The sequence below is a fragment of the Mirounga leonina genome, unplaced genomic scaffold, assembly GCF_011800145.1.
Source record: "Mirounga leonina isolate KUSES-001 unplaced genomic scaffold, KU_Mleo_1.0 Mir_127, whole genome shotgun sequence".
In the NCBI taxonomy this organism is placed as follows: Eukaryota; Metazoa; Chordata; class Mammalia; order Carnivora; family Phocidae; genus Mirounga; species Mirounga leonina.
In genome coordinates, this window is record NW_023270316.1 from 32357177 (window position 1) to 32382978 (window position 25802).

The 25802-nt window shown below is 38.2% G+C and overlaps 1 protein-coding gene across 1 annotated transcript; it reads right to left on the reverse strand.

The window, feature by feature from the left end:
* Window positions 1–1239: 1239 nt before the first annotated feature.
* Window positions 1240–1757, reverse strand: LOC118009147 (protein C1orf194-like). The gene is given in 2 exon segments (XM_035002946.1): window positions 1240–1479; window positions 1482–1757. Coding segments are annotated over 2 exon segments (516 nt in total).
* Between the last annotated feature and the right edge of the window lie 24045 nt (window positions 1758–25802).

Here is a 25802-nt window from a genome sequence, read left to right on the forward strand (position 1 = left end):
TATATCTACTTCAAGAAGCACTGACCTGTAAGAAATATATAGCAACCCTCAAACTTCAAAATCTCTTTTATTCTCGATTAATCTATGTTCCCTAATGACTTTTAACAATTGATCTCATTTTAAAAGATATGGAGAAAATGAGTATACTTTGTAGATGACAAGATACTAACATTTTTTACCATTTTATCAAAAATTAATTTCAGGCAAGTTGGCATAGCCTCCTGGATCCACTATAATCACAACTTTCTAGCAAAATTGACTAAATAATAATAACTAAGAATAAAGATCTACTTCATATCCAGTGTGTTTTAGAAACACTTCAGGTCTATGAGAATGTGTATTTTAATGCATTAATCAGTTAGACAAACCCTAATAAGGGCATACTTTCCCTTATACTGGCCTGAAGTCAAAAAAGTTTTTGTCTAAAAATTGCTATCAGGACATTTTTTATTTAAATTGTGATAGGAATCAACTATTTATAAGGAGTATTTGTCAACATTTTTTTTTGAGGGACAGAGTTCCAATACCTTGGGTCTTATAAAGGTAAAAATTCTCAGTCATCACCTAGTCCTTATGTTCTTTAATGATCTTAGGTACAAGAACATGCAAATGTGGAAATTATATGTTGTTCAATATGCTTTCCATGTAAAATTTCTGAGATTGAGTGTAAAGTATTTCTTTTATTCAATCAACAAAACTGTTGAGGATCTGCCATGTGCCAGACAGCCTTGGGGGAAATATACAGAAGATTCTGTTTCTATTCCACAAAAGCTCAATGGTCTCATGGGAAAGATGCACACATATAAATAATGACAACCCAACATGACAGATGTTATGATGGATGTGGTTACAAAATGCTATGTACAGGCAGTTCTTGCTTTGCACAGTCATATGGAACCTTAAAAATGTATAAGCTGAAATTGTGCAAAGTGATATTAATAACCAATAAGAAAAATTGTGACTGTTCTGTGACCTTTATTTTTTTTTTCAAACATTAAAGCTATCTTAGTGTTGGTATTAAACATATAGATAAATGAAGATTAGTGAAATCAATATTTAGTACACTGTAATTTTAAATATTAGAAACTTTGAAAATTAAAGTGTTTCATCTCATTGTAAAAAACAAAAATTGTCAAAGTCTTTTTTTTGTTTTTTTTTTTTCCCAGCACAATTCTATTTAATGGAGGTGGGCAGCAGGATGTTCCACTATGATTAATTTAGTCCAGGGACCTGTCAACATTAGGTAGAGAAGAAGCCACCATCATTCTTTCGGGAGTAGCCTCCATTGGTGGCTGCAGTGTGAGGGGACACTATGGATCCCTGGATGCTGTGGATAGACTCCTTCTTAGGGTTGATCCAGTGTCTGATGTTAGCTTGGGAAGTGATGGAAGGTGGCGGAGGAGGGGGTAAAAGTTCTCCAGGGAATTGGGTCTTGATGATTCCATGGGTATCCTGAGTGGTCTCCTGGTGTAAGAGTATATCTCACTTTTGTTCTTGAATGTCCCTGTGTGGTGGTTGTACAAGGCTGCTAAGCGGAAATCCAGGTCATCCTTTGGTATCTCAGGATCAAAAAAATAAACATCCCGCCTCATGGAGGTGATTATGGGAGTTGAGCTGAGCCGACTCCAGGGTTCCTGTTGCTGAGCAAGGTGAGCTGGGTTCTTATATGACAGTTTCTTGGAAGCCCGGAGTTTTCCCAGGAAGGTATCATCGTTATCCAACATAGGGTGCTGGAAGGGGTCTCGGGTGAAAGGCATGGTAAAATGCAGCGTGAGCCGCTGGTGTTGTCAAAGTCCTTTTATTAGTGCTTTTCTTCTTCTCATCAATATGGAGCAAGCATCTTTATTTATGCCTTGGTCAGCTGCCATATTCCCTTCTAAGTGTGATATCAGCTTCTAACACTTTATCCCTTGTACTTTCAATGTCATGAAATTTCTTCAAGAATTCCTTTCATGTGAAGATTTGTTGGTTTTTGGTTTTGTGTTTGTGTTTTCACTTCTTCTGGGACATCTTCATTCTTTCATCACAACCACTTTCCTCATTCATGTCCATAAGCTCACCGCCAGTCAGTTCCTCTGGCAGCACATCGAGGGTGTCTCAGCCAGTGGCAGTAGTCAACGCTCCCTTAGTCGGCTCTTTCTCCTATAATTCTATTTATGTTCAATTCCAATTTCTCTTTCATCATTGTCACCTTTCATTTCTTTGCTACACTTTTGCCACTGATAGCCAATTCCCTCTGTCAATAATCCATTTTGTAAAATACCATGTGGGTTTATCCCTGGGAGACAAGGAGGCAATGCAACTATATGCTTTGCAGTCCGTGCATAAACTGAATAACTGATGTGCAATGACCAATCACCAACAAATTTTATTTATTTTTTTTATTTTACATATATGAAACTTTTTATTTATTTATGTACCTTTAATTTAAATTTTAGGTACTTAACATACAATACAATATTGGTTTCTGGAGTAGAATTCAATGATTCATACCAATAAATTTTAAAAGAAGAAACATGATTGGTCATGGATCATGATGCACTGAAGAGCTAGCAGCAAAGTTTTTACTTTATACAATTACTCATAGTTTATGTAACCTGGTAAGTGAAAGTTGAATTGTGTTGTTGAGGAACTGGTATTATTTAATTGAACCACGGTAACTGAACTCATGTGTAGTGGAATGATGAAAATCAAGGGCTGCCTATGTAGAATGACATGGAGACCTTAAAATATAAATTAATAAAAGCATAGTGCATCCAGGGATGGCCAGTCAGTCTACCTGGAACTAAGGTTGTACGAGGAAGATGGAGGTCATACAGAATTGGTAGAGTTGAGGCTTGAGACAAAACTATGGTTAAATTTGGCATAAAATTCCCATGTAACTGTCGCCATCCTGCCTGTTAAGAAACTGCTCTTAATTTCATTCCTACCTTACCTAGTTCTTTCCCCATTCTCACCAAAGGTTACCCAAGACATCAAAACTGCAGTCCTTAAGTCACCCTTTCTAATCCATCATTTGAACCTGGTCTTTGTGCAGGCTCTGAGAATTGTTAACAACCATTCACCCCTCTGTGCTAGCGTGTTATTTCCTCCTTACAGCTAGCTCAAAATGATAGCAGAAGCCTACTCGGGGCTGTCTCAACATTTTTGTTAAGGAGATGTCTTTGCTTTCCCCCCATGAACTGAAAATCACAGACACTGGTAGTAAGCATGGTCATCTATATCTGACTGTGGCCATGTAGCGGAATAATGAAAAGCCCAGTGGACTCAGTGAAGCTGGATGTTTCTGTTCCTAGTTCACCCATTACTTTCCTTGAGCAACACATTTCACTTCTCTAAGTTTCCATAATGATAAAAAGATCTCAGCCTTCTCATATATACTTCTCTAAAGGCTGTGACTACCTTGGGTTTGTTGTGTGTTTTCTCAAAAATTATACTTCAGCTATAGGCATGCAGCAAGAGGGAAAAGGCAAGATTGAAAAGCCAAATAGAATTCCGCTCTTAAGAATTGATGAAGGTTCACTTGACATTCACTTTCAGAAGCAATGGATCTTTCTCCAGAATAATCTTGAAGAGTTTTTCCCCTTCCCAACAACTCCCAAGCAGCTGGGTCTAATGATCTACACAATAGTGAAGTTCTGCCTGAGTTCTTGATTGCTGATTTCCTTTAGCAACTCCCTAGCAACAAAATGCAATAGCAGTTGCCACTACAAATTTGACCTCGGTTCTTTTCACAGATGAGAACATAGGATATGGACAAAAATATCATTTTTCTCACAGAGCATTAAATAGTTTAATTATGAAATACATACATATATGTATTAAAATACATACGAACAGACTCAACTAAGGAACAGAGAAAAAACAATGATGATTTAAAATAAAAAATACTGAAGTTTTTGGAAGATAACGGCAGAAGAAACTCAAATAAGTGTGGTAAAAATAAGGAGCAGGAATAAAGTTAATTTGGAGAATTTGTAAGAGAAGGAAATCGAAAGTGGAGGTAGTGATGTGTGAATAAGGGCTAGAGATGGTCATTCCGCTAACCCTGTCAGTGTGCCCGGGCAGCTCAGTCAGTTGAGCATCCGACTCTTGATTTTGGCTCAGATCACGATCTCAGCCCCACCCCCACCCCCCGGCCGCCAACACACACACACCCTGGGCTCAGCAGGGAGTCTGCTTGAGATTCTCTCTCTCCCTCTGCCCTTCCCCCCACTCACACCCTCTCTGTGTCTCTCTAAAATAAATAAATCTTAAAAAAAAAAAAAGCTACCTTACCTAGTTCTTTCCCCATTCTCACCAGAGGTTACTCAAGACGCCAAAAACTGCAGTCCTTAAGTCACCCTTTCTAATCCATCATTTGAACCTGGTCTTTGTGCAGGCTCTGAGAATTGTTAACCCTGTCTTCACACTCTCCAAGACATGGTAATGCAGTTATATTAGGTACCAAGTTTAGAAACCAAGAAACAGTGAAAACACAAGGCATTATCTTTGACTGTGTCTAAATACATGTATAATGCACCCTGGAAATATAAAGAAACAAGGCTGTTTGAAACAAGCAACTTGAATTGCATGGGTTTAGGAGTCCTACATTATGAGCTAATAATGGCCATGGAACTGAAGAGATTTTTCTCTTCAAAACTGATTCTCAATTTAAAGAATTTCTCAAAAATACAGAAAGTTTGTTCATTGTTTGTTCATTGCCTTTCTGTGTATTCTTTTCAAACTTAAGCAGTACAAATGCTGCTTTTTTGCTCTTCACTGAGAATATACAGCACTTGAAAATAAGATTGACTGCGAGAGAGACAACAGGAAGGGAAAGAACCACACCCCAAAATAATGCTCTTCCACTGCATTTTTAAAGAAGCTTCTGTCTACACTAATGCCATATTTTTTCTGTTTCAGTCTTAATTTTTTTCAAAGTATGACTTAAGTAATAGTGACACCTGAATTTCAGTAAGTCTTGCCAGTTAAAACTTGGCTGTACCAAATAGAGGGAATAAACTAAAGGTCATTGCTGTTCTTACTTATCAACAGACTAGAAAAATCAAATAAACAAACAAACAAAAAATAAAATAAAAAAGGCAACTGGAAAGTTTGGCCAATTCACAAAATGGACAGGGATGTTTATTTTAGTTTGTTTTTATTCAGAATTTTCTAAAATCGCTCCCTTCTCAATAACCTCTGGCCATTAGCATAGAAAAAGAATGGGCAGTTCTCTGGAAATCTATTTGAATTATAAAAATGCACTCATTGCAAAGTCATTGGGCACATGTACAAAATAAACATGTACTCTTACTCCTGAGAAACTATTTTATGGATCTTCTCAACTCATTTGAATTTTCTCAAGTGGCCTGAATGAGACGTAAGAGAATCATTATTACCTCAGACCCCACAAAGGTGATTTTTACAAGGATAGGATAAGAAGAGAATTTCAAAGGTTCAGATCCTCACAGAAGAGACTCGATTTCTGTTTTGAGAAATAGATCTCCCATAAAAGAGACCATGAGTTGCAAACAACTGCCTTGAAGTTAGAGTATATCATACAAGTTATGGTTGGTGTCTACATTTTGTAGCCCTAATTGTACTGTGCAGTTAAAATGTCAGGTCACTCAGAAGTGCTATAATTTGTTGTTGAAAAAGATGATGTTATTTGCATTTTGAGATCATTTTTCTGTAGGTTTCTGTTGAAGCCCTGGCAATTAAAATAATTGATCAGTATTTGGGGTTGCAAAAATTTTTTTTCAATGAATTCCACATATACAGGTCTACTTGCATGGGCCAAGGAAAGAAAAGGATGGAGAAAATAGTAGACTGGAAACTCATTAAGGAAGGACAAATCTTCACCTAGAAGATCAATAGCTATAGAAGAGCTATGGAGTCATGGACATATTTTTCTTCTTTATGAACCCTTCACTTAGTTGGCAAATATTCTTCTTGTTAAACTTTGTTATTGTCTGCTGATTGAAATTGCTTCAGAGTCTCCTACAGCCTATTTTATCTCCTTACAGTCTTTTAAGTTTTAATTTGCAAAAATCGCATTCTTTTTTAAATTAAAAGATATATACATTTAAAAAAATATAATATAGCATGTCTTTTCCAAACACAGTACCCAAAACAAGACAAAAGTAATGAAAAGGCTTATCCTTGGAATCCTTTCACTTAAATTTATCCTCCTCATTTAAGTTGTGGCATATTATTTTTTTCTTATAATTATTGCTTCTATGTCCATCAAATCACATCACGGCATGAATTTCATTTTCTTCACTTGGATTTATGAAGTTCTTTAAGAGCTGAAATTGTACCTTCAAATTATTTTATATGATATGTAACAGTAAAGTAACAAAATTAATGTTTTTAATTGTATCGAAGAATAACCTATATGTAGAAATGTACACAAATCATATATGCACAGTGCTCTGAATTCTAACATATTAAATACATTCATGTAACCACCTATCAAACCAAGACACAGAATATTACCAGCATCCAAAAGCTCTCTTCATACTCCCTTCCATCACTTTACTCAACCAAGCATAACCACTCTCTTGAGTTCCTAACATACTATCATAGATTAATTTTGCCTGATTTTGGACACTAAATAAATAAAACCATATATTATGTACTCTTTGTGTCTGGCTTTCTGTGTTGTTTCTCACCACGTTTGTGAGATTCATCCCTGTTGCCTGTAGTTTCTGTTCGTTAATTCTCATCTCTGTGTAAAATTCTACTGAGGGAATACGCCACAATTTACTTAACTTTTCCACTCTTGACTGGCACTTGACAAATTCTAGTTTGGGGCTATTACAAATATTGCTGCCATCAACATCCTTGCACATGTCTCTTGGTGAAAATATGTACTTATTTCAGTGGGATATATATCTAGGAGTGAAATTTCTGAGTCGTGGAGTATGTATATTTTCAGCTTAGTAAGTACTGCTGAAGGGTTTCCAAAGTGGTTGTACAATTTACACCCCCAAGCAGTATTCCAAGTTCAGGTTGTGCCAAATTTTTGTCAGCACTTAGATTTGTCTGTCTTTTCCTTCTTTGTAATTCATGTGAGTGTGTAGTGTTATAGCATTATGTTTTTAATTTGTTTCCCTCAAGGTTCATCATTTTTTCATACATTTATTGCTCTTCCATGTGTTCTTATTATTTCATATGTTTATTGGCCATTTTGATATGCTCTTTGTGATGTGCTTTTAAGACTCTGGCCCATTTTTCTTTTGAGATGTTTAGTTCTTAATTTTTTAAAAGAGGGGAGCAGAGAGAGAGGAGAGAGAGAATCTCAAGCAGGCTCCATGCCCAGCCCTGAACCCAACTCGGGGCTTGATTTCACGACCCTAAGATCATGACCTGAGCCAAACTCAAGGGTTGGATGCTTAACCGACTAAGCCACCCAGGTGCCTCTGCGATGTTTAGTTCTTTTTAATCAATAAGTATCCTTTATATAATTCTAGGTACTGTCTTTTTCAGGTATATGAATGGAAATGCCATGTCCCATGGGGAAGCTTTCTTTCTCACTCCATTAAGGTGTCTTTTAATAAAATAAAGTTCATAGTGTTAATATAGTTGAATTTATTATTTTTTCTTTTAGAATTAGTGTATTTGTGTTTTATTTAAGAAATTTTTGCCTACTTCAAGATCACAAAAATATTCTCCCATGATTTTTCTAAATTCTTGTTATTTTTACCTTTTAAATTTAAAGCTTAATACATCTGGAATTGGTTTTTGTGTATGGTGTGAGGTCAAGATTTTTTCCATGTGGTTAACAATTGACCCAGCACCACCTACTGAAAAGACCGTCTACTGTACTACAGTGTAACATAAATCTGGCATTTGTGTATGTGTGGATTGCTTTTTGGGAGAAGGTAGGTCTCTCCGGCTATACAGTTCGACTTTACTGTACTTGAATCAATACCAGCTGTCTTAATTAGCCTTCAGTAGGTCTTGCTATCTGGTAGGGTAAATCCTCCTGCTTTGTTTTTTGAATCCAAATTGAGTTAACTATCCTTTGCCTTTCCATCTCCATATAAATGTTATTAGAGACTGTTATTTTCCATAAACGACTTACTGAGATTTTAATTGAGATTGTTATGTATCTACAGAACAGTTGAACAGTTTGAGAAGGATTGATATCTAAATAATTTTGTCATCCAATCCATGAACATGACATATCTTTTTATTTCAATTCTCCTTAATAACCTTAATAATGTTGTTTTTAGTATAGAAGTCTTGAATATCATTCTTCAGTTTATTACTAGGTAATTGATGCTTTTTGATTCTATTCATAAATACAGTATATTTTTAAATTTTATTTTCTATTTGTTACTGGTGTATAAAAATAAAATTGATTTTTTTATGTTGGTCCTTTTTGGACATTGCTAAATTCTAGTAGTTTGCATATGAATTCTGCTGCATTTTCTAAATACACAATTATGTTGTCTGTCAGGAAAAAAGAATACAAACTTACAGTCCTATTTCTTAGTTATTTTTTCTGTTACTTTTGTGTGTGGGTGAGGGAGTTTTTGTGTGTTTGTTTGCCTAATTGCACTGGCTGAAAATTCCAACACAGTGTAATAGTCATTATCTTTAACTATGCTCAAGCTGAGGGAAGAGTTTTGGATGTTTCACCATTAAGTGTTGTTTGTGGTAGTTTTCGTGAACTGATTTTAGAACAAATGTTAGATTATTTATGCAACCAAATGAATGTCTATTTTCAAAGTGGTTTAAGAAATAATATGTTAAATTTATTACTCAGAATATTTTGGTCTTCTCCTTATAGCTTGCTACTAAAACTTTATAAGGCATATGTAGTAACATTAAAATACATAGTAACAGTAGCTTGAATAACATGGGTTTGAATTGGGTGAGTTCACTTACACTTAGAATTTGTGGAAAAGCACCGTACAGCACTGTAAATGTATTTTCTCCTCCTTATGATTTTATTAATAACATTTTCTTTTCTCTAGCTAACTTTTTTGTAAGACTACATATGTATTATATATTATTCACTACATATTATATATTACAAATTAAAAATTATAAACGTATATTTTTATAAGACTATATGTATTATGTAACATACAAAATATGTGTTAATCAACTATTTATGTTATCAGTAAAGCTTTTGGTCAACAGTAGGCTACTAGTAGTTAAGTTTTTGGAGAGTCAAAAGTTATACACAGATTTTCAACTGCATGGGAGTAGGGGTGTTGGCATCCTCAACCTCCATGTTGTTCAAGGGTCAGTTATATACCATTATAAGATATATATATGTGTATATAATATACAATACATATAGTATATATATATATGTATCAGCATTATAAATTTAATGCTTTGTTTTAAATCTCAAATGAAGTTGACTTTCTTAGGTTTTTTTACCCCTTATATTTCCTGTGATTTCTCTCTAAAATTTTTTAGTTGTTTGTTTTTCAGTAAATAGGTGTTAATTGATTACAAATCAACATTTATTTACAGATTTGCAATACTTCTTTAATGTAGTTCATTGTAGTTCCTCCTTTAAAAAAATTTTTTTTTAATGCTGAGGGGCACCTGGGTGGCTCAGTTAAGCTCAGGTCATGATCCCGGGGTCCTGGGATTGAGCCCTGCGTGGGGCTCCCTGCTCAGCGGGGATTCTGCTTCTCCCTCTCTGCTCTCCCGCTCTGCTCTTCCTTGCTCTCTGAAATAAATAAATAAAAATCTTAAAAATAAATAAATAAATTTTTATATAAATAAATTTTTTAATGCTGAAAGTCCAACACAAGGCTCCCTCCTTTACTATATAAAATTTAGTTATTAACTGTGGTCACCCTGTACTTTGAAAATAAAAAATATGTATATTGGTTAGGCCCTCTGCCACACACCACATTTACCTCCCTGACACACACTTTCCAATGCTTTGCTATCTTTTGGAAGTCCTGGGGTCTCTGAGAATTCCTGGGAGCTTAACTTAGTTACCTCTAACTACAATTTCTTATTCTCAGTGAATTCCTAGTCTCACTCATGTTACTATTACCCTTGGTAGAGACTACTAATCCCCAGTATCCATTTTCTCTCTTATTATTTGAAGTAGAATCCCCCCATATCATTTTTCAGCAAGGAATACCATTGGTTAGGTAAAGACTATATTTCCCAGACTCTTCTGCACCCAGATGTGACCATTTGGCTAAGTTCTGGCCGGAGATATTTAAGAGGAAGCAATGTTTGCAACTTCTGAATCCTGTCCTTCAAAAAGGAAGCTGTTTGCCTTTATTTTCTCTTTCTTACTTTCTGCGGGCTAGGGAATGGTAACAATGGAATAGTCAGCTTGGACCCAGAAGTGCTCACTAACTTGGGTCCCTTGATAGACTTGTGCAGAATTGCCTGTCTGACGTGGTCTGGTGCCCTACCCATGGACCATAAGATGAGAGAGAATTGAACTTCTGCTTTAGTTAAGCCACTGTGTTTGGGTTTTCTTTATTATAGAAACTTAGCTTATATTCTATATTGTTTAGTGCTCAAATCTGTTCTCTTCTTTCTGTCCCACACTGGTTAAGGCATGGAACAAAAAGGTCCTTTACCTCGATGTTGTGAAAATGCTGCTCAGGAAGTGGTAGAAGTTTATTGAAAATTTGGGGAAAACACAGGTAACATTAGACACAGAACAGCTCTGCTGAGAGCCTAATACAGAATATTAGATACCACTTTCCATACAAAGGATCCAAGTCATATCTGCTGTTATGTGTTGAATTGTGTCCCTCAAAAAGATATAATCAAGTCTTAACCCCTGACACCTGTGAATGTGACCTTATTTGGAAATAGAGTCTTTACAGATGTAATTCAGTTAAGGTGAGGTCATTAGTGTGGGCCCTAATCCAATCTGACTAGTGTTCTTAGAAGAAGAGGAAAACGCCCAGGTGAAGATTCTGACACACAGGGAGAATGCTGTGTGACAACAGAGGTAGGGATTGGAGTGATGTAGCTGCAAGCCAAGTGAACACCAAGAATTTTTAAAGATTTCAGAAGCTGGAAAGAGGCAAGGAAAGATTCTCCTCTATAGGTTTCAGAAGGAGCATGACCCTACCAATACCTTTGGATTGTTAACTTCCAGAACTGTGAGGCAATACATTTATTTTGTTTTAAGTCACCCCACCTGGGATTCTTTACTAGGACAGCCCTAGCAAATTAACACGCATCCACAGGAAGTTTCTCACTAGCCAGCTACTGTGTTCCTAATGTCCCCAAGCCTCTCATCAAGATACCATTCCTATCTTTCCCCAAATTATTCTCTCTTCCTAACTCCCCAGTGTTCTTAGATGGCAACAGATAAAGATTCCAGAATGCCATTTCAGTTTGTATAATTCTGAGAAAAAGATTTTGGGATTTTATTTCTTAAAGTTGCTAACAGCAATAAGAAGCATCAATGTATGATAACTGATAACGGCGATTAAGAAAGCATTTAATTTCTCCAAAATATCCCCAAGCATGCATTTGGCACATGCTTTTTACTTGTGACATTTCTGCTGTAAAATCTCTTGCCAAAATTTCTAAGTTCAAAATAATGTTTTCATAATCTATGATGTAGTCATATATATATTATTTCTATATATTTATGTCATCATATATATGTATAATGATGTAGTCAGATATATTTGTACTCTGAAAAAAATCAATTCTTTTTAAAACCCAAGTTTTGGTATGGCTTTGATTTCCTAAATGTGTGTGTGTGTGTGTGTGTGCGCATATATGTATGTATTTAGTTGAATTGAATAGAGCTGAACTGGATTGAATTGAATCAAATTGAATGAAATTGAATTATGGAACTATGTGATGTTTATTTAGTGAAGGTTACCTGAGGAATAGAATAAAAAATATATCTTTGAAAAAAATACTGCTTTTAGAAATGCCTGGGTGGCTCAGTTGGTTAAGCGTCTGCCTTCAGCCCATGTCATGATCCCAGGGTCATGGGCCTGCTTCTCCCTCTACCTGCCACTCCCCATGCTTGTGCGCTCACACTCTCTCTCCCTCTCTCTCTGACAAATAAATAAAATCTTTAAAAAAATTTTTTTTAATAAAAAATATTGTTTTTATCATGGGCACACTATTATTAAATAATCAGCTCATTGTTGTCCTGTTACTTCATCATTGTTCTTTATTACTGCCTTAGCAGTAGCAAAAAAAAAATATATGACTTTATTCCCTGGTGATTCCTTATGTTCGGTAGTGAAATTGAAGTGATACATATTATATAGCCTGCTCATTAGAATGAAGAAGGTCCATGTCCTTCTTAGATATTTTCTGATTCCATTTTTGTTCAATTCAGCTGTTACATAGCATCCTTGGGCCTTAAAGTACTGACTATGTCAGTGTTCTATAATCTTTAAACATTAAGACCAGAACATAGTAAATAGTTGTGATACTAGAAATGATATGCTCAGTTATGCAAATAAAAAAAATGAATGATATTTTTTTATCTCAGTATGAATTTTGATATAGCTGGGAGACCAACTTATCTATTCAGTATTTCAGCTCCATTTTGATAGGCTTTTAACAGTAAATCTGTCTACAGTGTAAGTAAATATATATAAGTATTTGTATATGTAAATTTAAGTGTTAGTTACAATTTTCATCTCCCCCTTTCTATCTCTGATCATTCATAATAATGTTTTCTTATTTATGGGAATATGACTTGCTTAGATAAAAAAAGGCTGCCAGACTCATCTATAGACGTAATTGTTCAGTAGAAAAAGTTCATCTTTTGACCTCTCAATTTCTACTCTTCATATGACCCCTCTCCTTACTCATTTTTTCACTCCGTGGGCTACTCATCCCTCAACCTGGGTCTATAACTCTGCTCATCCAAGTTTTTCTTGACCCTTTCTTTCACTACTCCAGATTTGCCATGCAAAGTTTATATTCTCTGCTTCATTTCCTTAGGTTCCTGATTGTTTTATTCTTCACAATATTCTCAAAAGAGTTGTCTATGTACACTTATTTATTTCTGCATCTCCCACTAACTCTCTAACACTTACCCAGTCTAACTTCTTTCTGATCACTCCATCAGAATAGCTCTCATGGAGGTCATTGATGATCTCTATTGCCAAATGTATAGGGCATTTTTCAGTTCTTATGATGGCTGACATCTCAGCCACATCCAACATCACCGACTATTCCGTCTTATTTAAACAGTCTCTTCCCTTGGCTTCGGTGGCCCAGCACTGCCCTGCTGAAGTGCTTCAGGACTCTTTTCTACTGATTCTCTTCTCTCTCTGTGATCCACTCGCACTCATGCCTTATGTGATATCTAGAATTATACATTTATGTGATAAGATGTCCCATGATGGAGGGAATATGGAATAGTTAGGCTGGTTGTGCAGACGGAGTTAAAATTATAAAATCAAAAGCAGGAATGAGACTCTAGCATGGTGATACATAAGAATGAAAAGTCTATAAAATGATGACAAATAGGAAGAACATCCAACATGGATAAAGGGTAAGGGGACAAAGGAAAAGATGGAGGAAGGATTGTCCAGAGAGGGCAGGAACAAGAGCAGTGGGGAGGATTTGTGTTGCCTTTTCCCTCCCTCTTGCTGTTTCCTACATCTTTCCACCAATGAGCTTTAAAATGAGATACTTAATGAGGGACCAAAATAGGTAGGCTAGGTAAGTATAGAACAGTGATCAGTACCTAACGGAGGATGATGTAATTTAGGATCAGCCAAAAAAGGAGGACAAGAAGCCAGAGTAACTTGTGGCAGCAGCATCTATGGTAGAAAAAGGGCACCTCTGCAAACGTAACAATTCTATATGGGAAATACATTATTAATTAGGGTAATGCCAGCAGTTGGAACAAATGAATCTGAAAAATGTATAATGGCTCATGTGTAAGAGAAATTTTTTCTCACTTACATAAAGTCCAAAACTAGTGTGTCTGACTAGCGAACGGCTCGCTCCAAACAGGGACCCAGGCCTCTTCATATTTTGATTTCTCCATCTTCAAAACACGGTTTCCAAGGTCACTGTGCTCATCTGCATCAGGCCGACAAAAAGCTTCAGAGCCTGGAGGATCATGCACGGGAAGATTTCATGGACCAGGGGTGGACACAGAACACGTCAGATCCACCCACATTTTAGTGAGCAAAAATCAGTTCAGTGGTGGTGATTACAAGAGAAACTGGGAAACATAGACTAGCCATGTACCCAGGAGGGAGAGGAAGCAGGCTTATTGACTAGCTAGTAAGTCTCTGACACACATTGTAAAATGAGAATGCATGTGCTTCTGAAACGAGTACACCCTTGAGTACAATGTATTCATCAGGGGCCAGTGATTTATTTGCAACACAAGCACACCTTAAATTGAAGGGTAGTGGCATGTCAGGATGCTGCGCTGAAGATGAGTCCATGTGAAACTGAGGCACCCCACGTAGTTCTGTCTTAAGACTTTGTGCAACACAGCATGTCAAGTTTGATATTTTCCCTATTACCCATCACGCAGTATCATTGCATATACAGGAATATTTGGTGTGCCTTTCTCTGGGTGTTTTCCAATTTAAAACAACAACAAAAAAAAGAAAGCCCTTTAACTTCTTAAAAAAAAAAAAAAAAAAAGATATTTCTCGATCCCCAAGGTTTCAGACTTCTTTGCACCCCAGAGCCACATCTGTCAATGGAGTAACTGAGAAACAAAGCAAGCACCCGGTATTCATTAGCTCTAGAAGGAAATTACCCTGCCACTTCCGCAATGGCAAATGCCATCATTCTCTTATGGTGATAGAAGATCATTTAAAACAGGCTTCTCACTACCTGAGATGACAATGAAAACAAGTTAGCCCTGCTAGCTGATTCTTTTTTTTTTTATGTGAATGTTTGACCGTGAGGCATCAACCTCTTCCAGTAAACATGACTTTTACATCATTTTGGAAATACATACGGTGAAAGCATACAGCTGCAGGTGTGTGTGTGTGTGTGTGACAAGTGGCGTACATATATTTTTAGATGAGTGGTTGACTAGCATGGTCTGAACAGAGAAAGTGTTGAAGAGATGTTAGTTGAGTTCATCAAGAGTTAGATCAGCATGCTGTATTTTTCACTGGCTAGGAAATAGGTTTGGGGCATTTACTTTTATGTATCTGTAAACGTAGTATAATTCATATGAAAGATCTTTGGTATTTTTTATAAACGTAAACTACATTTACTAAAATAAAGTTGATCTTTCTTAAAACAAATAATGAAAGGAAAGAAATTCTCTAAATGAGTTCAATGACAAAGGGAAAGAATGCTCACACATTCTTAAAGAGGCATGCTTATCTTTTAATTATTCATTCATTTAGTCAATAAATCCTTTAAGATCTTATAGAACCTTGTTAATCAAAGCATAGTCTGCAAAGCAGCAACAGGAGCATCACTTGTAGCTTGTTAAAAATGCACCATGTTGGGCGCCTGGGTGGCTCAGTTGGTTAAGCGACTGCCTTCGGCTCGGGTCATGATCCTGGAGTCCCTGGATCGAGTCCCGCATCAGGCTCCCTGCTCAGCGGGGAGTCTGCTTCTCCCTCTGACCCTCCCCCCTCTCATGTGCTCTCTCTCATTCTCTCTCTCTCAAATAAATAAAGTCTTAAAAAAAAAAAAAATGCACCATGTTAGGGGCGCCTAGGTGGCTCAGTCGTTAAGCAGCTGCCTTCGGCTCAGGTCATGATTCCAGGTCCTGGGATTGAGCCCTGCATCGGGCTCCCTGCTTGGCGGGAGGCCTGCTTCTCCCTCTCCCACTCCCCCTGCTTGTGTTCCCTCTCTCGCTGTCTCTCTCTGTCAAATAAATAAATAAAATCATTAAAAAAAAATGCACCATGTTAGCATCCAACTAAGTTTTCTGGAATTAGAACGATTTTTAACAAGATCCACAGATGACTTGCATGCACATCAAAACTTGAGAAGTATTGCATGCACAACACTCTACATACAGTGTACATAGAGTTTTTCACATTAACAGTCACTGGTCAGATAGCACTAAGCAGTTAGACACAGAACCTGTAGAGAACCACAGGTCTGCAGTGGTTCTTAACTGGGGGGCGATTTTGTCAATGTCTGGAGACATTTTGGATGGTCACAACTGAGGAAATGCTACTAGCATCTGCTGAGTAGAGGCTAAGGATACTACTAAATATCCTACAATGCACATAACAGTCCCCACAAGAAAGAATTGACCTTCCTCAAATGTCAGTCAAGTGCTGGTGCGAAGCCAAAGGGGGTGGTTCACAAACTTCGGCATGCATTGGAATGACCTAGAAGGCTTGTTCAAACGCCGATTGATGGGACCATCCTCAGAGTTTCTGATCATGGGTCTAAGGTGGGGCCTAAGAATTTGTTTCTATTAACTTCCTCGATAATTCCAGTGCTGTCAGTCTTGAAGACATACTTTGAGAAACACTGGTATAGGGGGACAGGAGATGCTGCTACTTGGTCCATCGTGGCCTTGTGCTTTAGCCTCCTGAGGCTCGGGAAATTTCTGGCTAGTTAACTAGAACCCAAGATGCCTTGATGGTTACAGCTTGACGAGAAGCTGGGCAATGAAATCTCTTTGGGGGTTGCTTGGGTGGGGGTGGGGATGCAGTCAGGGCTGAGTCAAGAGAGAAGATACAGTGCCATTGTCATTTACAGATGATACCAGATGGCAGCTAAATTCAGAGTCCAGACTGCCTGAAGGGCTTGCTAATTACAAGAGCCTTCAGCTGCAGGAAACACCCTAATCACCCCTGTGGCAGCTGAGCAGCCCGGGGGAAGGCCCTACTGCCAGTAGAAATTTGTGTTTAGTATAAAGTAGTACTTGAAGGGTAAAAATGACAAGTTCAATTTGGACCATGTTTAACAGAGAAGAGTGGGGTAGGGGGAGGGGAGGGAGAGGGAGAAAGAAATATATTTATGATGGGGGTGGTAGGGAGTGAATAAGGGGGAAAGATAGGTTCAGTTAGATACGATTCAGAGCAGGGAAGGTGCTGAGCCACTGGAGCCCAGGCTGGGCCCTGAGGGACCCCTGCCCCCCTTGTCCCCGGCATCCCGCACACCACACCCTGTAGGATGGCCCCGGACAGTGTTGCAGCAAAGACTTCAAGGTGGGATTTGTGGCTCCTACTTATCGTCTGCTGTATGCCCTCTACTTTTCGTGATCCCTTTCAAAAAAGCTGTAGATTTCATACCTTTAGAAAGGAAGGAAGATATCTTCTGCTTTGTTTAATCGGCTAACTGCCTTTCTTTGGTTGGCAACCAGCACTGAGACAATTTTGTTCTACGGGCGGCATTTAGCAAAACCCCAGGACTGTGAATGAGGAAAAAGCAGCAGGGAGGGGAAAACTACCCGAGCAGCTGTTTCTGGGCTACACCCCAAGTCATGGGGTTTGAGCCAAGTTCATGACATTCTCCTCTGCTGGAAATTTTAACAAAATTTCCTGCAAAGTGGGAGTAAATTGGAGAAATGCATCCATAGTAAAATTGTTTACAGTTTAATATAGCAGGACACAAGGTTTTTAAATAGATTTTCTTCTTTGGAAACTTGATTTTATAGCAACAGGACAGCAAAAATACTAATATGGGACTACTAAAAAAATAGTAGCGATGGAATCCCAAGGATGTTCACATTTGAAAACCACTTCAGGGGCACTGTATTTTGTGCCCCTCTATTGTATCCTGAAATTTTGCGATGGGTACAGAGAGAAGTACAATCCATTCCCAGAGAAAAAATATTAATTAATGGTCCTTCTCAGACTCACCTGTCTTTATTTTTCCTCTCTAGGTCCCTTTTAGCTCATGCCCAATACAGCACAGTCCCAGTGGTAGGTCTGGGGACCCATTTCCTCTCTGTCCCACTGCCCATTTCTACCTCTCTGCAATGCCACCAAGACTAGTCACACTCTAGGAGGGCACGGGGCACCCATCGTCCCAGGAGCATGGGGCAGAGATTCCTGTACAGGCCACCTTGCTCGAAGGCACCCATCTTTCAGATTCTTCACAAATGGAACTCTACCATCAAACTAAACTTCTCATGTTAATGGAGCAGTGAACTCACAGCTCATAGTTCTGCTAAAAGTCCCTTTTCCTGTTAGCATGAGGAATGGTTTCCTGTCCACAACATTAGAAGCTTGGAAGTCACCACTCTGTTCTAACAAGGAAAAAGCTGAACTGAAAAAGCAACAACTCCTCTTAGATCTGTAAAAGAAGTAAGGTCCCAGGACAAACCACTGGCCCCAAAATTGGAGCAACCAATGAATGAATACAGAGAATCACAACTTACCGAAATAGAAACCCATGAGCTGAAACCTCCCTGGAAACCAGAGCAAGAATATTAGCATGAAGAGATGCAATAGAGGAAAAGGGCACCAACCCCAGGCCACCAGGCTTTTATTCAGAGAGGCATCCCTATTCTACTTCCTGCCTACTTCCCCCCACCCCTGTTGCACTGTTCTACTGTGGCTACTAAAACTTTGAATTTATAATCCTTGGACTGTTATAGAGGGCATTCTTTTTACACACAAAATAAGTATTTTAACTAGTTTTTGCCAGTGTAAGTCATTCCTAAATATATGCTGATTTCTTTTGTGGGAGTGAACTTCCTTCACCTAGAAGCTAGGGTTTGGTCATTGACTGACAAACAAAATAGCATCAAATTCTCCCACCAAGCTCTCTCTGTAAAAGTCCAGGAAGATCTCTTTTGGGCGTGCCACCAAATCCCATGTCCTTGAATTGTTGACCCTAAAAAACCATAGCATGGGCACAAAAACAGCTTCTACCTCCTTTGTGGGTATGTGTGCATGGTGGGTGTGTCAAAGCACCTGGGAAACGAGCAAAGGCTGAATTGCAGCTGCTACGAAACTGAGATTGCCTTGGACTCTTGACATTTTGTTGATAAAAACACAGAGTTCAAAAGTTAGCCGTAGGGTTTCATCCTGAACACGTCACATGCATATCAACATAACAAACTTGAGCTTAATTTTTAATGGACACAATGTAAATTTTATAATTATAAAGAGAAGAAAGGGTAACTTCTGTATGCTGCCACATAACCAGTGTAGCTAAACAGAAGCATTGGGCTAAGGTGCAACCAATAATGTTTCAAATTTTAGGCTATCTTGATTTTCCCATTAAGAGATCTAGAAGAAAGATCTTACCCGGTCTCCAAGGTGTGGATACATTATAAATTCTCCATTCCCTTTGCTAAGGATGTCCATTACTTGCAACACGTTTAAGGATTCCTGGCTTTAGACCTTACATATTTAAATGTTGTACTATGAATCCATCTCTGTATACTTCCATTGTCTCCCCACTAACCACTCCATAAAACCTCCCTCTAGTTAGGGGGAAGAACACGTTAAGTTTTGCTTAGTGTGAGAAAGACCAGGAAGGCAGTTAGTGACTCTGAAGAAGCAGAAGGAAGTCATTAATGGTGCCCAGCCAAGTTTAGAGTGCTGAGAATTTATAGGAGTTAAATAATGTTCAAGCACATAGGAATATTTTTTAGAATAAAACATGTTATTTTGTAGTGGCTCAAAAAGTTTTGTTCTAGTCATTTCCTTGGAATAGAAAAACTCTCCCAGACTAATAGGCATAAAGTGTTTCTGTGAAAGAGAAACTTGTTTTAGAAATTAAGAAGGATCTATTGAAGCACTGATGTCTCAATATTAACCAGTTAACCGTTTGAAACTATTTAAACATTCTAAACAGCAGCTGGGTGCATAACAGAGATGAAAAATATTTTCATAAGGCAAAGTAGGATAAAACAGTGGCTCAGTATGCTAATTTTCCCCAGAGGCTTAATTTTCTTACTCTTGTGAATCCAAATCTTTGTTGTAGTCCCTATCCCTGGGTGTATTTGGTGTTTGAATCCTTATGGCTAAGGATAATTGACCCTTAAAAATAGAGTCATTTTGACCTCACACACCCATAGGCACACTCACAATTTTAGAGCAAAAAATGAGAAGTATTACCAAAAGTCTTTATGTTGCCCATTAAAACATTAAGGGGAAAAGAGAAGGGAAGAAAAATATGTTTTAAATTCAAATCATCCAACATCCATTTCTTCGTAAGATTTCCCCGCAGCCATTCAAAGACCTCTTCCAACCTTACTGTGCTTCGACCAACGTATCTGGGCCTTGTTTCTTCTTCTCTTGGCTTCTATTTAACTAACTGACTTCTTCTTTGACTCCACCTCAAGCCCTGGGTAAAGTGTGATTGTCGTTGGCATAGGAGAAGCACCAAGAAGGGAGCAGAACAAAAGGGGAGGATGGAATGAGTTCCTGAAGTCAGGTTCCTATGTGAAGAGCGCTAGCCTCACAGATTCAAGCCAATGCTGTCCAAACTCCAAACCCATTCCACCCCCTCCGGTGGCTTCTAATCTGCTGGTTTTCATAGATACATTAGTTGTGAGGATGTTGGTTTCCAAGATGACTGCAGAGCTGGGGATAGAGGGCTGGGAATAGAGCATTAAAATACCAAAACGTTCACTGTTCTTACTGATACTCAGTCATTTTTCTTGAATAAATGCTCCTTACATTGTTGCAAATTTTTGGTTAATTTCCAGAGTTCTGAAAAAGTTTTCAGAAAACTTGTTCTGAAAAATTTTGATAATTTCTGCCAGAGTCCTCATTGCTTTTATGGAGAAGTGATTTTCAGAGGCTCTTGCTCTACCATTCTGAAAGTGTTTTTGCTACCATTAATTCTTATGTCAGATAGCATGAGATAATAGAAATGTCACCGGGGAATATGGAAGGAAAACCCCAGAAGCTTAGAAAAGGAATGGCATAAGATCTAAGCACCCAATGATCCAATGTTGCGTAAACCATAAAAAAGAAGACTTCCAGGAGCTACTCTCTGTAAATTTGCTCATTTCTGTTTTGTTCATTCACCCTTAGTTTCTAACGTGAGCTTATTGTTAAGAATTGTGATCTTATCTCCACTGAATTAAGCAGAAAAAATCATTCCAGTTGGGTGGTCATTGGCTCACACCTGACTGTGTGCTCTAGGAATAGTCTGGAAAAGTCCAGAAGCAAGGAGGGACAGATGTGCAATGGGCACCCAGGGAAGGCAGACAAGGCAAGCAGGGAGAGCTAGTTCCTGTCTGTGTTAGTCTGTCCTTCATATTGTTATGAGAGAGGTAATCAGTAACATTCCTAGAAATAAGATTGAAATGTTTTCTCACAGTGGATATAAACTTCAATTCTACAACAGTCTTTTTTTTTTTTCATTTTTTTAAAGAATTTGAAATAAACACACTATGGGAGGAATTTGGTTTTCATCTCTTTGAAAGTTACCTATTTTACCTAAAATTTAAAACTTCACATTTTCATAGTGGACACAGACTTTCTGAAGAATTTGCACACAAGAGAATAAAAACAACAATATGAGACAGTACAGGAAAGTAAGGATAATATAAGGTCAGAGGTTAGAAAGTTATTTTTAAATATTGTTTATTATTATATTTATGTTTATTAATCATCTTATATCAGGCCCATCTTTGCTAGGTGCTTAGGATAGAAAGTTGAAGACGCCACAGTTTGGGTTTAAGAAATTCGCAGCTTGGGCGCCTGGGTGGCTCAGATGGTTAAGCGTCTGCCTTCGGCTCAGGTCATGATCCCAGGGTCCTGGATCAAGTCCCGCATCGGGCTCTCTGCTCCTTGGGAGCCTGCTTCTCCCTCTGCCTCTCTCTCTCTCTCTCTCTCTCTGTCTCTCATGAATAAATAAATAAAATCTTTAAAAAAAAAAGAAATTAGCAGCTTAGCAGGAAAGAAAAATGCATCAACAAACAATTCTAATATATTATAAACAGTGCTAATAGCAGTGATGTAAGCCCCTAGGGCAACACAGGAGATGAGGCAGTAGGAGGTGCTCAGTTTGTAGGTTTAGAGACGAGAACAACTCACAGAGACAAGGTTCCTTTCTCTGTTTACAGGCCAGCTGCCTACACGTGGATCTGCCCCTGGCACACAGGGTAGGATTTCTGCCAAGTCAGGGAGGGTGTCTCCTTGAACCTATTACTTTAAAAAGCCTCCTGAGCGGTGGAGGCACTTCCTATTCAAGGAGGAAATTGGCATTATAAATTCAAATCCAAGTAAGATATCTATTTAGTATATTATCATCACCTTCTTTGCTCTCCTTCTGAGCAGTCCTGGACATGTCCATTCCAGAAATGTTTGGGTGACTAGTCATATACTTTCTTTGGAGAGGGAGGGAAAGCATCTTATTTCTGAAAGAAGATGTACAAAGGAGCATGCCCCCCTCTGGGTTCTTTCCTCTAGGCCAGTTATCAGTTTTCCAAAATAAAATATTAGGACATTTAGCAACACAAATATTACAGTAATTTTTTTTTTTTATTTCGACCCCATCCTGACATGGTTCTCTCCCTTGGCCTTTGGCAAATATTTTGAAAATGATGTGAGCATAACATGTTATTGCAATACTGAGTCATAAGATTATTTCATTCAGTATAGCATTTTTTTTTTGAGAACTTTAGTTCGTACATAATGTAGGAATCTGCATAGCGCTAACCACATAAGCCTGTGTAAAGTTTGTTTTATTCTTGACCCCATAATCTTGTCAACATATTAAAATGTTATACCCACTGTGTCTTTATCCCATGGTGATGCTGGGTCTCTCTTGTTCAGTGTGAAAGAGTACCCTGTTATAAGGAATTGTAAATTTGCCTGAAGATTCTACCCCTGAGAGTGAGGAGCATGGTATACAAAGGGAGAACAGAAGCCAGGTTTATAACGTAAGGTCTCTTTTTCAGGGGTATGGAGACAACTGTAGTAAAGTGATCACAATTTTCTCCTGTCACTACAGAATTTGTTTAAAATATCCTCTTCTTCCAGATGTAATAAAGTTGGAAGAGAATACCAGGCTTTCTCTTCCGTTTCACTCTGAGTAGAGAGGTTAGGGATATACTCTGAGAAGTAAGGGTACCTTGAAAGTGGTATGGAGTTCCCAGGTGAGGAACTGGAGAAAGAACAGTAGCTGAAACTTGCCTTGGCCCGGAGCTTGGAAGGCTAGGAGGGACAAGGCAAGGCAAGCTTAGCAGACACACAGAGGAACTGGGAACAGTGTGAGGGAAACTGGAAAAATAGATCCAGGAGGCAGTCACGCAGATCTTTGGAGAGCTGAGGCATTTAAGTCTTCACTGGTTGTATTCGAAGCCTGCCATATGAATGGTGTAAATGTCCCATGACCCCAGGCAATCAGCTATGCCTCTGAGGAAAGGTCAGCCTCCTTACCTTGCTGCTAATCCAGTTCCCGTTAACGGAGGACCTAGTATTTCCTTCTTGAAGTCTTTAGCTTCAGAAAAACAGTATTCTTTCCTGTACTTTTCTTGGAAGAGCGTATTAGTGGGGGGTTTTTTTCCCCCTCAAGATACAAAAAAAATGACTCTAGTTAAGGTACACAAAATGTATTTATTGGAAGAGTTTGGGAAAACTCACAAAGTTACAAAGGAGGTTAGAAAACTAGGCCCTAAAAATACCAGAAACTGGGAAAGCCTCAGATGTCTCGTTAGCATGAATTAAATGGCAGTATCTTCAGGGCTCCACCATGGCAGTGAATGTGCTCCACATGCCTTTTTTCTGTTTGATTTTTGTATCTTTGCCTCACCCCGCTCAGTTTGGAGTCCTGGAAAAGAACGCGTGTGCAGCCCTGGTCAGATGGTGAGACTCACCCCTGCCTGAGGAAGGCCGGTGGCTTTTTCAAATACCCCTACCACGCCCACACACAACGGACTTCCCTAATGGAAGTCACTACTAAAATAAGAAGGAATAGAAGCTGGCAGACAAAATATGCCCTATTAAGAGTAATAGCAACATTCTCTCCTGTTGGCTGACTTAAGCTGAATTACTCTTCTAACAGTAGGAGAAATTTTCTGGCAAAGTTAGCCTCACCTAAGGGCAGTGGGAAGTCAGAATGTAGGACTGAAAACCAGGGCCAGCAGAGTTAATGAAAGATAAGAAGTAAATGTCAGGGTAAGTGAATTAGCCTGGAAACCCAAGGCAATGGGTCAAGCCAATCAGTGAAGATAAAATATAAGACAAAATAAGCTGAGAGAATGGACTAGCATGTAGGAGACCAGTACACTCTTATGTTCATGACTGACTCTGGAGCCCCCAGAGAAGAAAAGGTGATGTAGCCTAAGGAAGGTGATAATTTGGATGGAGGGAGAGTTTGAGTTGGAAATAAAAGTGCATCCCTATAAATAAATAAATGGAAGATAAGGATAACTCATAATAGTCTTCCAATTAATAAAAATAGGCAGATAATGGAAATAGAAAGCCACCATTTATCAAATACCATTGACAGATCATTGTTGCAGTTAAGAATCCCCTTCAGATGCTAAAATTAGACCTCAAAAGTACAATGATGAATGGGATATTCGTAGAGTCTTATATTATTTTCCCACAAGGTACTGATCGATTATGAAAGGAAAACTATGACTTTACAGTGCAGAACCCTGGCAGATGCCACCTCAACCAAGTGACTGAAGTTAACATCACCAGTAATAAGAAATATCAAATTCATGTACCTTCCAGTGTGATGCATTAGGAAGGGCACATCTTCACTATTGTGATATTCTTGCCAAGAATGCATAACTCCAATTCTAGTTAAATCCTACAAAATAGCTAGCCAGTAGTCCTCAGGTTGGTCTGGTTCATGAAACGGAAAGAAAAAGAGTCACTGAAGTCACCAGATTGGAGCCTAAGGTGGCATGCCACCCAAACACAATGTGAGATCCTGGGTTGGATCCTGAACCATGAAAAAGACACTAGTGGGACAATTGGCAAAATTCAAATAAGGTTTGTAGATTGGTTGATGATGTATTGTATCAATATTAAATTACTGGCTCAAATAACTGCCCTCAATATGAGATGTTAATATTTAAGGGGAGATATATGAGAACTGTGGCAATATTTTTGTAACTTTTTTGTAAATCTAAAATATTTCAAAATAAAAAGTTAAAAATGTTTTCAGACTAGAAAGAATGAAAAAGAGAGGGGAGAACACTATTTTCTGCTCTAGCTGATATTGCCAACACCAGGGCTCTCTGTATCTGGGGACCTTAACTGACCGTGCAGAGCTCTGTCCACAGCTACACCTGCTGTTATGGACTGAATGTTTGTTTCCCCAAAACTCATTTGCTGAAATCCTAACACTCAACATGATGGTATTTGGAGGTGTGGCCTTTGCGAGGTGATTAGACCATGAGGGTGGAGCTCTCATCAATGGGGTTAGACCCTTTATAAATGTTCTCCTACCGATTCCACTATGTGAGGACACAGCAAGAAGACCACCGTCTATGAACCTGGAAGTGGATTCTCACCAGACACCAAATCTGCTGGCACCTTGGTCTTGGGCTTTCTGGCCTCCCAAACTCTGAGAAATAAATGTTCATTGTATAAGCCACTTAGTCTATGGTATTTTTGTTATAGCCGCCCAAACAGACTAAGACACTTGCTAAGACAAATAACCATTCATTCTATGCTTCTGTTTTTAAATGAAACGGCAATTAGCCAAAGAAATTATTTGTTAATTTTTTATCTTGTGAAAAGAAACTCAGTTAATTTTTTAAGTTAGAACATTATTTTATTTTGCTTTATCTTGTGATTATTAGTGAAGCTTTTTACCCCATTATTCTTTTATGTGTCCCTACTCTTATTTCTTGAATTAATGCCCAATTCTAACCTTTCTATGTATGCAGAATCAAAGTATGTAAACACATGGTATGCAAATGATTTCTGCAAGGAAACCAAGTTTGTTTTAATTGATTCCCATTATACATAATGTACATGTGTCCCTGTAGA